Below are 12,191 nucleotides of genomic sequence, written 5' to 3' on the forward strand. Positions count from 1 at the left end.
CTGAAAGGAGCATTCATTTTTAATATATTAGGATTAAGATTAAAAAAAGTATATTGTTTAGAATTTAGGCCTACATTCACCTCAGATGGGCTAGGTGTGCTTGTCAAATGCGGTTTATGACAGAAGGATAACTTCTACTTTTACAATATTTATAGTTCTATTTTCAGTAGATTTAGTCTATGATGACGCAGACTGTCTTAGCAGGAGTAACAATTTTGCTGCATCATTTGTCTTTTTTACCTGTGTTAGCTAGCATAGATCACATTTTCTAGGCTTCCTTTGTCTGTGAGTGGAAAATGTATATGTCATATAGGCATTTTAATGCTTGCACACACTATGGACACTTGAAATGACAAGTGTTAACAGGGCCTATGTCGAAGCGTAAAAAGTCAAGTTATTTTATATAAGATACATCCAGTTAGTCTATGTGGTAGAACATGTAGGCAGATGGGCTTTTATTCTACTTTTCAAGTTGATGTCAACAGGGCTAATATAAGCTGAAAAAGGACTGCATTTGGAAAACAACGGGAGTAAGTAGGTAAGTGGGAAAGCAGGAAAGAAAGCTATGAAGATGAGCGGGGGTTTATCTGAAGGAGGCGCGGACCGAGCGGCCCTTCAGAGGCTGAGGAGGCCGGTAGTTGTCCACCATGCAGCATGGAGATTCTCCCTCTCCGGTGAACAGGAGGCTGCGGAACTTGGCCATCTAATGAGGAAGAAGAGACGGAGGAAAAACGGAGAAAGATAATCAGGGTCTGACTTCCATCGACTGAGTCACATTTGCAGTAGCTGGAATGTCATGCAAACCTGTTTCTTTCACTAAAAATACCATGTGTTGTTTCCAACATATACTGTATAAGTCCATCATGACCTGCACGAGCACAGCAGGATTTCCAAATGATTGAGAGTGGAGGTGTTGAGGGCATAGTTCAAATCAGTAAACCTGTGTGCTGTGCTCAACTGAGACAATGCTATTTCAGTGATCTATTTGATTATGGTTTGCAGAAACATTTAACTGACAATATTTTATCCTGGCAACTGGGCTGATTTAAAGGCAACTCACATCAGAATCTAAACAATTGGCTACATCACCACTAAAATTCAAGCCACATGATTGCTCTTATGTGGCTGTGCCTCTCTGAACTGACTGTGTTCAGTTTGAATTTTTTAAGAGTAAGTGAGAGTAGGGCTGCACAACACGCTAAAGATTTATATTGCTATTTTTCTGAGAGATATTGTGATTGCGATATGACAATACTTCATTAAAATGCTGTTTGTCACACAGTTCACCTTCATAAAAAAATTGCTTGACCATATTTTGATTTTGATCTATTTCCTTATATCTTGTGTATGTTACGACAACATGTAGTAAGCAGAAGCTTTTGAGCAGGCCACGCAGTGTGGGCACATAAGGGATACTGTCTGACCACCACAGAGCAAAGCATGGACAACCAATTGCATTTCTGCATTGCTGGTAGCCAGAACCAACCACCCAGCTGCCAGTGTCAGACTCTCTGTCAGTACGTTTCCATGCACACTTAAGTTGAGCTATGGTCATAGCTCGATTAGGCCATTTAATTGGACTACTGCCATTGTCCCAGTATACAAGCACCAGGGGAGAATCGATTTATTGATGGGAGTATGTCTGACTCCATGAGTGATATGCACTGTTTGCTGCTGAACCTTCATCCGGTTGACCTATTGCGTCACATACCTAACGAGTGAAGAAGCGGCAAACGGGCTGCACGGCGAATGGTGAAAACATGGATCACTTTCCGTACGTACTTTTAGTATAAATGAGATGCTGCTATGAATTTATGCCTGGGACAACTTCAGGGTCAATGCCCGGCACGGGGACAGGAGAGAGAATCTCCTGGTGAGAGTGCGTCTTTGAGGAAAGGCCAGTGCACAGTTGTAGCTCTGCTGTTTATCATGGCTAACATTCATCAGTCAGAATACAGCATAGCTATCAGAAGGGCCATGTGTAGGGAGGTGCCAGAAAATTCAGCAGAACTGACCTTTCAAAGCCAAAGACACACCCAGGAGAGTGTTTTTCTTTTTTAAAAAACACAATACATCTATCATCTACTGTAAAATAATGGGCTATATCATTAACAATCTGTGATCATGCGCTATCAACATATACAACTTTCCATTTATCCAACTTGACTTCAAATCAAAAAAACATTTTTTCTCTGGTTATAAATTCATTTCTCAAATGCAAATGGAACACAGAGTGTGTGTTGCTTGGGAACCAGAATGATGAAACCTTCCCATGAGCTCTTGTATCCTCAGTGCACTTTGACTTGCGTAAGACAAAACAGGCCAGCAATAGAGCAGCGTTCCCAGTACTACTGCTCAGGTCCTGAGACTGGAGTAAAACAGTGACTACCTGAGTCATGTTAAACAGTGAGCTAACAGCAGAAATGTGATATTTAATGCAATCAGCTGCTTCACTTGCTTCTGCCACATCACACCCTCCTGCTGCGTCGGTTATCTTGCATGTGCACATGGTGATATAAAACACAGCCCTCCCAACGGCAGCATGAGCTGGATGGAGAGTTCTACAATTGTGATGGCCTTCAATTACCTCTGCAGAACAGGCCACATCTGAACTACTGGAACCTAGAGCACATGTTAGGTGGAAAGATCTTTCTCTCTCTCTCTCTCTGTGTGTGTGTGTGTGTGTGTGTGTGTGTGTGTGTGTGTGGGCGCACACAAAACGACTAAAGCAGCAGTGTGGCATAAACAACAGCTCCTCTGGGAGCCATTTAGCCTTTAGCTAGCTGATGAGCTTGGATTTAATTTTCCTCAGCAGGCTCACTCAGCAGTGCGAGAGAACAAAGCTGTCCTTGAGTGCATAAGTGTATTCATTTCTACATCAAGCGCAAGTGTACATCTCGGCTTTATTCAGGGAGGAGAAGTGAAGTCTGTTACCTACTGTACTATGTGGGTCATATGTCACATGAAGATACAGCAAGGCAGCATTAATTATGTAAAGAGATAGTGTGCAAACTGCCCAGTGGAGATACCAGCAGCCAGTGCAATCTAAGTGAAACACAAGGCACTCGTGGTGCAGACCCACCCTGCACCTTACCCTAAAGCATGAAACGACTGCCTACACTCATGACCTTGACAATGTTTGGGCCAACAAACCTTGCACCTCCTTGAACCATGCACGGACACTGAATGAGACATTTGCCAAATTAAAAAGTGCCTATGAGGCTAAAATACTGTTCTGCTAGCTGAGCCAGATAACTTCAGATTTAGCCAGGATTTAACCCTGGCTAACTTGAATGTGAATAAAATAAGTTAATTTGATCATGTGGGTCTTCTAGACTTTCTGAATGGATCAAATTATGAAACGAGTCACAGGGGTTATGACGCTCTAAAAAAATGTATCCATCATTTTACAGCCACTTCTTTCACAATGTAAGCTTATGGAAAAAAATGTGTTTGGGGCCCAGTGCAACACAAGGACGATGTATTTACACATTACGTAAAATTGGCTGCAAAGCCTGGCAAGCCCTGTCATGGGGACTTGGTAAGTGCGACCCCATCTGAAGTGGGTGCATGAGCTGAACCACGTGTCAGTGGTCGTCAAGAGTCGCCGAACATGGAGCCATTTATAAAACAAGTCCCCATCTACTTCAGTTGTTAAGGAATGCTGCAAATGTTTTACCGTACCTGACTTTACATCTGCCTGAGGGTGAGAAGATTTTGTTTATCATTTCTCTGACTCCCTAATGCCTTTCATTCTCACTTTAAGCTGAACACTTAAAGTGGACCAGCTTCAACTGGAGAATCCAGAAGCAGTCACACCAGGCTACATGATTGGACCCACAAACCACTAGTTGAGCTGCCAAGAAAAATGTCTGTATTTAGGACTACCACAACTACACACAGGCTCTCTGAGATTGTTAATGCACATAGACACACTTGCACTGAAACATCCGTACCCATATGACCTTCCAGCTATATTTGAATTATATCTAGTGTATAATCGAGCTGTGGCTTCGGTTCAGTTGTTTGGCTCTTGAACTTAAGTTCAGTATTGCATTTATTTGTACATTTATTTTGTGATACAGTGCAGACCAAACTTCCTATCTAAAAACAGTGATAGCTAAAACAAATGTCACTGTGGCCTCAAGCTGTTCAAGGGCTTTTGATCCTTAGGTAAAATGTACTGTTCCAGCCACAGGGCTTTTATTTTTGCTTGCTCTGTTTCTTTGTCATCAAGACAAGACAAGACAAGATAAGATAAGATAAGATAAGATAAGATAAGATAAGATAAGATAATGGCTTTATTAAGAACAAAGTGGAAGGTCAATGGCACATTTATTAATTTATGTTAACTGAATATTTGGATGAAAACAAAGAGCAAAAGTGCAGACTGATCACCTTAATGAGATCACCAGTAAACAGTGATCAGATACGTACCTTTGCTGGCTCTGCTTTCAATTCAGCTGCTTGCGTCCTGATTTTCTGTGCAGGAGCTTTGCCAAATGTTTGTGTGTGGTTTTTCTCAGTTTGATTTTATTTAGGTAAAGCAAGTCGTTATATGTGAAGCACGTTAAGTACCTGTGCAGGGCTGACACCGATTGGCTCCTTGAGGACGATCCAGGTGACACTCTCCAACAGGGGAGGTGTGGTCAGAGAGCCATCATAGGTCCAATAATCCAGAGAAGCAGGAAGGAGAGTCTTTGGATCAAAGTTAGGGAAGGTGGTCTGTTTTCCCTGGAACGAGCGAATAGAGGAAAGATGGAAGGACAGCAGTTGCAGGAGTTGTTAGTTTCCCAAGCTTCTAAATTGTATTTAAGCAGAGAAAAAAGGTCCACTTCTAAAGGACACTTACAAAGGATAAATTCATAGTATGCTGACTGGAAACATCACAAACTGGCATGAACAGTTTGATCTAATAATACAAAAGTATCTGCTGCCAGACTCCAGAGCAGCTTCATTCCTCAGGCTGTGAGAATCCTCGATTCATCCTCACCACTCCGCCATGAGGAGTTTATTTTTCAGACTTGATAATTATTTATGAATTATTCTGTACAGTTTTTGTTGTTTGTGTGTATGTAGTTTAAGGAATTGCAACAGGAATGTACGATACAATCTTGTACTGCATAATGACAACTAAACTATTCTTAAATCTACTTTGATTATATTCAGTCATTGTTGTGTTTTGAGAATTCTGGGACTGGTGTTGTTACCTTGGTCTTGATGGCATCCAAGGAATCCAAAACTTTCTGAATCCTGGGGTTGGCTGCACCAATCTAAAGCACAATATAGATGCACACAATTTCATTTAACTTTTTTCAAATACAGTTTTCATTATTTGGCCTTTTTTTTAACCTCACACAGCTCCATGCAGGGCATGAATACTTAAAGCACCTTCCCACGTCTAGTGCAGTCACAGACAGATGGATTGTTAGTGATCTGTCACTGATGACTCACCTTGAGAAAGACCCCAACCACAGCAAGTCCATCAGGCTGGCTGGCTGCCTCTCCAAAGCTGGGGTACTGAGTGTTCCAGTGCACCAGGTGAAGCTGAGAAGGAAGAGAGGCCAAATTTTACATCTTATCAAAAACCTAACATGAGAAACAGTGTGGATATTTGACACATAATGACACTGGATCTAAAGAGCCAGTCAGATGCAATTGTTTTCAAAGCTGTGTTGTGTTTAGTAAGCCTCAGTGTGCAATTACTAAAGATCCAAACAAGATGCATGCACATCTATGATAAGTAGGGCTTTATCTTCCCTGCTGATGTTATCACTCCATGACAAGGTGAGAGATCACGTGTGGTGGGGATCCTCCTTGTCCGAAGATCCTCACCACTAAAGAAAAGCTCTAACTTTCTTCTCATACTGTATTTTCAAGTTATATTTCTATACGACACTGCAATGAATCAAATTCTAGTTGGGGGGACCATTGGTAACCATTGGTAAAAAACATTAATAATAAATGGTAAATATATAGTTAATTAAACTTCAATTAATAGTTATTTGACTGTTAACGAACAATGAAGTGCTTTATAAATCATTTATTAAGCAATTCTAAGAGTTTATCAGATTTAACTGTAATGGCCATCCAAACAATGATGAACTACACAGTGTTAATTAACCATTTACAAAGTATTCTAAACATCAGTTGACATTTTTAAATGTGTTTAATGAATGGTTTATTTAGCATTTCATTGTTTATTAACAGCTACATAACTATTAACTAATGTTTAATTTACTATAAAGTTACCATTTATTAATGATTGTTATTATAAAGTGCCATTATGAACAGATTTGTTACTTTTAGAATCATTATTTTTTAATCCAAAATCCTATTGTCAAAGACAGGGCAGAGCCAACATTAACACCATAACATGTATTGAGGATCTGTGTGTGGTAGTTGTAAGCATCTTTAAATCCACATTCAGGTAACTCCAGCAGCTTCAGTACCTCACAGGGGAACTTGATGCCGTTGACAGTGTGCTCAGAGCCTCTGTCATCACTGGCTCCCCAGTGGAAATGAAACTGCCTCAGACGGTACGTTCCAGAAATAGGACCTCCGGTCAGGGCTGGTTGGAGCACAACAACAGAATCATTACAGATGCACTCAGGAATTCATGCTTTTCAACAAACCTTACAATATTCATATTAATAACTTTCATACATGATTCGTTCTATTCAACTTTCAAAGTCAGCAATGCAGCTTAGCGTCCACATTTCAACAGCCAGCAGTGACAGCGGAATTTCTTCAGAAATGGCCTTCTCTATTTATTATTAGGTAAATCTATGGTAGTCAGTTACCTGTACATTATTATAGACAGTAATGACATGGTGGGATCTGTATGTATATGTTCCATTTAACTCCACCTGTTTATTTTTCATTTTAATGCCTTTGCTATTTAAATGTTATCCTTTTGTTGCTGTGGTCCAGTTCCTTCAAAGAAGTCAGAGTGGCAGTCGCAGAACACAGAGAACCATGTTCTGTCCTCTGTTAGTGAAATACTAGACTTTAAGGTTGAAAGGACAGCTATGGCACTCTCAACACTTCCTGACGTTGTAGCCCACACAGCAACCGGTTAGAATGTTTGTCCTTCTACTATACCTGTCCCTTAAAGTCCCTATAGTGTCCACCACTGCGACATCTTTTTGAAGGGGAAATCCACCAAATTGAAAGGGTCAGTTGTGGGTAAAGGTTATGGTTAGTGCAACTCAGTTCAGTTTAAAACAGTTGGTGGAGTCTGGAGGAGCTTTGTTAATCAAAAAACACTGATAATGTCAGTGAATTTTGACCATTTTGTTTCTATTCTGTCTCGTGTGTCTCCAGACTTAATAGAAGTGCAATGCTGACCCACTGAAGTTCACTCAAAGAGAAATAAATTTGCCTAAAAGTGACTGCAGGTTTTTTAGTTATATTTAAATTTTTTATCTAACTCTATTAAGTAGGTTAGATGTCATGGGCCAAACACAAGTTTTTCATCATGTTGAGTCAGTTTGTGGTTCGCACTTGTATGTGTCATATCACACATTACACATACTGCTTATTATTGTTTTGCGGAGGGGATGGTGGTGGAGTTAAGCTAGGTGAGAAGGCTAATAAACCAGTCACCACAGGGATACTGCATTTCAACATTTGTAAGTGAGACACCACTGGATATTTTAGGGATATCTTGGGACATGTTTGTGACGACAAAAATTGAATATTTTTGATGAGAAATTGGGAAATGTCCAGCCTGCTTTGTGGATTTTAAGCCAAAACAATGATCTGTTTCTAACCCTAACCAGGTGTTTCTGTGCCTTAACCTAACCAGACAATACGCACAGTGTTTTAACATATTCGTGCTACATTGCTGGGATTTATTGGACTTCGTGTAAATATAATTACTACATGTGTGTTTTATTACAGAAGACTTTAAAACCTATTTGAAATCTATTACTTTTATAAGCACATCATGAATAATGAGCACTTAAATAACACATTATGTTTATGTAGAAGTACCCTTTAAATTTATAGTAATTGACTTAACACATAAAGCTTATGTACACATCCTCATTAATTTAATTTATTATTATTAATATTTGTGACACTTTGACAACATTGAATTTATGTAATAAAATCAGATTGATATTTTGAGTCACTCACTTTAATTTGATTGTCACTTGATAGTTTCACTCTCTGTTGCACCTTTCTTTGTCTGTCATGTCATGATGCTTATTCATTGTAACTGGCTGTTCATGCTAACTTCCTTCTGTTCATTCCTAGAAACTGCTGCTGCTGCTGCTGCTGTTTTAAATCATAAGGGTTGGGTCAATATTTGGAACTCTAATTAACTTAGAGAGTGTACATTTTATAAATTGATTCTTCATTCATTTTTTTTAGATGTATTTATTTAATCCATACTGATATGGTAATGTTGAATAAACAGCATCAGCGCAACAGAGCAAGGCGGTGCAGAAGTCCTGTTGACCTCCAGATAACGATGAGGCTTATCAGGGTGGACTGACATCATCAGAGGCTCTTATCGGCTACAGTCAGTGAATACAGCAGGGTGAGGCATAAACAAGACAGCCAGATAAACTTAGTAAACTTACTAAAAGTAATACTGAAACGTAAATTCTATTCTAATCTATTCTATTCTATTCTATTCTATTCTATTCTATTAATATTTGCTTTTGCAATAAAAATACATGCTTACTGGAACTGTTTGTGTCGTCCACAAAGTCCACCTGGAAGGAGTGTCCGTTGTTGAGAATGCCGCTGGAGTTGGAGGGGTCATACCTAAGCTTGAGAGGCTTCAGAGAGGAGTCATATTGGGCCTCCTTGGGGACAATGTTGATCGGAGACTGCCTGGGCCCGTTGGCTACAGGAAAATCATCTCCCCATCTGTCAGGTCCTACAAATACATATTCAAGTGATAACAAAGTATACGTTAATACCACTCTGGGTGTTCCGCTCCACTCTATTATTTCCTATGCATGGAGCACTTCCACACCAACCTACAAGATTTATGACTAAAATTTCTAATTTTCCTTTTTCCCCCTGCTTCTGTTGTGCTGCTTGCTTAGATTACTGCTGTAGTATGAAGTGTAAAGAAGTATTCAGATACTTCACATGATACCACAACAGAAAAATAACAAGGTAACCATCATTAATGAAAATTTATAGTTAATTAAACCTAACTTAATATTTGATCGTTAAACCATGAAATACTTTATAAAACATTTATTAAGCAATTGCTTATTGTTAAGTTGCAAGAGGCTTTAGCAACCTTTACAATTACTTAGAAAACTGGATTCCATAAAACACCTACTCTATCTTACTGAGCAGCAGTGTGATATTCAGATCAGGTACTAAACATAAAAACAATAATAACAACAACAGGAGAACTCACTGGAAGGAAGAAATATCAGAAACATGTACTGAAAGTACAAAAGTTAAAGAAATCAGTATGCAGAATGTCCTTTTCAGTATGATAACCCCCTGTTATATTATTTTTACTACATTACTGTTTAGGCAACATTATTAAAAAACGAAACAATATGAAGTAAAATAGAAGTAAAGAAGTAGACGTAAAGTATCTCACACTAACTCTATCCTCACTTCTGTTGACTTCTTAGAAGCTATTTTCAGATCCTGCTACAATTAAATATTCATAATACATATAATCTATTAATACTGAGGTGAAACATTAACACAGGCCTGACTGATGCATTAATGTAAAGCATGTTAATGCTGGAGCCAGTCCACATGCTGTTAACTCTGTGGGGAACATGAAACTCCTGCATTAGTTTATCTTATTAAAAGTTTGCCATATGTTTATGTAGCTCCGGACCGGACCGGACCGGGCTGCAGCCAACAGAACATGTTCATCAGAAACTGTAAGGTTCTGTTCAGTTCTCCTGAAGTTAAGAAGCAGCCTGCTGTGGTGATGACTATTTAATGGCAGTGTTACTGAGGAGGTGAATGAGTGACCACAGGAGCCCACACCGTGTTCACAGTGAGGCAGCATGTTCTGGACCTGTTACATAGAAACCGGGCTGGATGCTGTGAGATCCTCACCGTTTGTTGGTCCGTATCCCCATCCATGAGACATGGCTGCTGCTTCTGTGTGCTATCCTGACCACAGAGAGAAAGGTAATCCAAGTCAGTCCGCAGATCGACGCGCTGCAGAAGAGGCAGAACACGATGATGTGATGACAGACAGCCGCTGCCAGGCTTTATATAGCTGTCAGCCCTCACAGCGGTGGGTTTGGCTTGCCGGTCCTTCAACGGGCCGGTCAATCAGGAGGACAGTGCAGGCAGCCATCCAGAGATGCGATGGTGCCGTCCACCTCTCCCGCTCTCCTCTGCCTCCCTGCCCTCCAGCTCCCCTTCGGAATATCCAGAGATTTTTGCAGAGATGCGGGGTTGACTTCGAGCCAGAGTCTATCCTCTGCTAGCAGAGATGGATTAGTCCATGATGCGTGCACATCATCCTCACACATCCATCCTATCCATCCTCACACCCCGCGCTGCTCTCACGTCTGTTCCGGGATCAGTGCGGTTCCAGAGTCTGGAGCTGCATCGCTGTGAGGATTTCTAGCGCAATATCCTGAAATCCACATTTTCTTTTCACCTCTTGCCAGCCTTCATTCATCGTGTTATCCAGTCCCTGGGATACGACTTTATGAAGGCTGCGTACGGCATGGTATGTGCATGCCTGTGGCTCACTGCAGGGCCGTACAAAGCCTTTTGGGGGTCTGAAGCAGAGCCCTCAATCCCCCCCACCCCCACCCTGACTCTCAGTGTCCTAATGTTTCGCTGATTTTTATTCATGTTTCTCCTGTCAAAAATGAGTTAAAGCAAACACACAAAGCACACAGACACAGACAATACTACTACTACTACTACTACTACTACTACTACTTCATAATTAATAGGGCCAGTGTAAAAAATCAGGACCCTTCTTTTCAGTAGGCCTATGTCATAACACAAGCCTTCAAACCAGGAAGCACAGATAATAACACAAATAACTGGTGGATTCAGCAGGACTCACTCTTTCCGATGATACTTCCTCTGATGTCTGTTGTGGGTTAACATACAAAAATACATTGAACTATCATTTCATATCATATTATTTTCCTTACTTGTCAGGTATCCAGACAACTGTATCCATGGCAACACAACAGGAACTGTTAGCAGGTCATACTATGTGGCATGACATTCTAATGTAAGATATGTAACCGAAATAAGAAAAAAAAAGTCCAAAAAGTCCAACTCTAAAAAAATATATTTACACTATTAATTATTTTACAGTACTAAGGGGGAGAATGTCCAATCAACATGTTTTTTCTCTTTAATCCATTCATGTACAAATGTTCATTGCTTAAAAAAAATGTAATACAGTTTTTATAATATTGTAATTAGGGCTGTCAAGCAATTAAAAAATGAATTTGATTCTCTTCGATTAATCTGATGCCGTAACCTCTGCAAGTTATATGAGGTTCTTATCCCTAGTCAGTGTATTACATGCAGTATACTGTCAGCTCTCCCCCTCTGTGTAGAAGCAGCATGTAGCACCACCAGTTAAAGCAGAGCATTGTACTGCTCAACAGTACCGACAGCAAGATGTATTTTAGCCACCTTAAAGGATAACTACCGTTTTTTACAACCTGGACCTTATTTCTGGCAAAATATATGGTCATTTACTCACCCAGATAACTTTGGTGTCATTCGGTGTCGTTTGGACGAAATTAGATCCAGTGTAGCGGCGATATATCCATATAATGGGAGAGACGGGGCAGCGACACACAGCCTCTATATAACACATTATCTGCCACGAAACTAGTTCATTTCATCAATATTTTGTCATGATACGCTAGCGCTATTAGCCTCTGAGTCCGGGCTCGTCCGTTATCAACATATATGGATATATCGCCGATACACTGGATCTAATTTCGTCCGAACGACACCGAATGACACCAAAGTTATCTGGGTGAGTAAATGACCATATATTTTGCCAGAAATAAGGTCCAGGTTGTAAAAAACGGTAGTTATCCTTTAATGAAGGCACACCTAAAAAAAAAACAAAAAAAAAACCAGTGCACTGCAGGCACAGCTGCACTTGTGTGTAGGAATACAGACGTTGTACAGTTGAAGGAATGTAGTGCCACAGCAGAGAGCTGTCTGTTTTTTTTAGGTGTACCTTCTTT

The 12,191-nt window shown here is 40.2% G+C and overlaps 1 protein-coding gene across 3 annotated transcripts; it reads right to left on the reverse strand.

Annotated features, from left to right (window-relative positions):
* Positions 1–374: 374 nt before the first annotated feature.
* Positions 375–11,128, reverse strand: cahz (carbonic anhydrase). 3 transcript variants are annotated; one of them, XM_084369163.1, is made up of 8 exons: positions 11,036–11,128; positions 10,060–10,116; positions 8,696–8,893; positions 6,453–6,571; positions 5,455–5,547; positions 5,211–5,273; positions 4,579–4,734; positions 375–703 (listed from the first exon to the last, which is right to left on the reverse strand). In XM_084369163.1, exons 2-8 carry the CDS (start codon positions 10,091–10,093, stop codon positions 584–586), a joined length of 783 nt encoding a protein of 260 aa, XP_084225289.1. In that variant the 5' UTR covers positions 10,094–10,116; positions 11,036–11,128; the 3' UTR covers positions 375–583. The 3 variants fall into 3 exon arrangements, with proteins under 3 accessions (XP_084225289.1, XP_084225290.1, XP_084225291.1); XM_084369164.1 differs by having other exon boundaries at positions 10,060–10,164; positions 11,036–11,117; XM_084369165.1 differs by lacking the exon at positions 11,036–11,128 and adding an exon at positions 10,240–10,577.
* Between the last annotated feature and the right edge of the window lie 1,063 nt (positions 11,129–12,191).

This window comes from Pagrus pagrus (assembly GCF_965226575.1).
Source record: "Pagrus pagrus genome assembly, chromosome: 12".
Lineage (NCBI taxonomy): Eukaryota > Metazoa > Chordata > Actinopteri > Spariformes > Sparidae > Pagrus > Pagrus pagrus.

What these genes read in the sequence shown, in the direction of transcription:
- cahz (XM_084369163.1), bottom strand. Translation starts at nt 10,093, where the DNA reads ATGTCTCATGGATGGGGATACGGACCAACAAACG. An exon ending in TGGTTGGGGTCTTTCTCAAG is followed by an intron (nt 5,274 to 5,454) that starts GTGAGTCATCAG and finishes ATTGTGCTTTAG; the next exon opens with ATTGGTGCAGCCAACCCCAG. An exon ending in TCGGTGTCAGCCCTGCACAG is followed by an intron (nt 704 to 4,578) that starts GTACTTAACGTG and finishes CTTCCTCATTAG; the next exon opens with ATGGCCAAGTTCCGCAGCCT.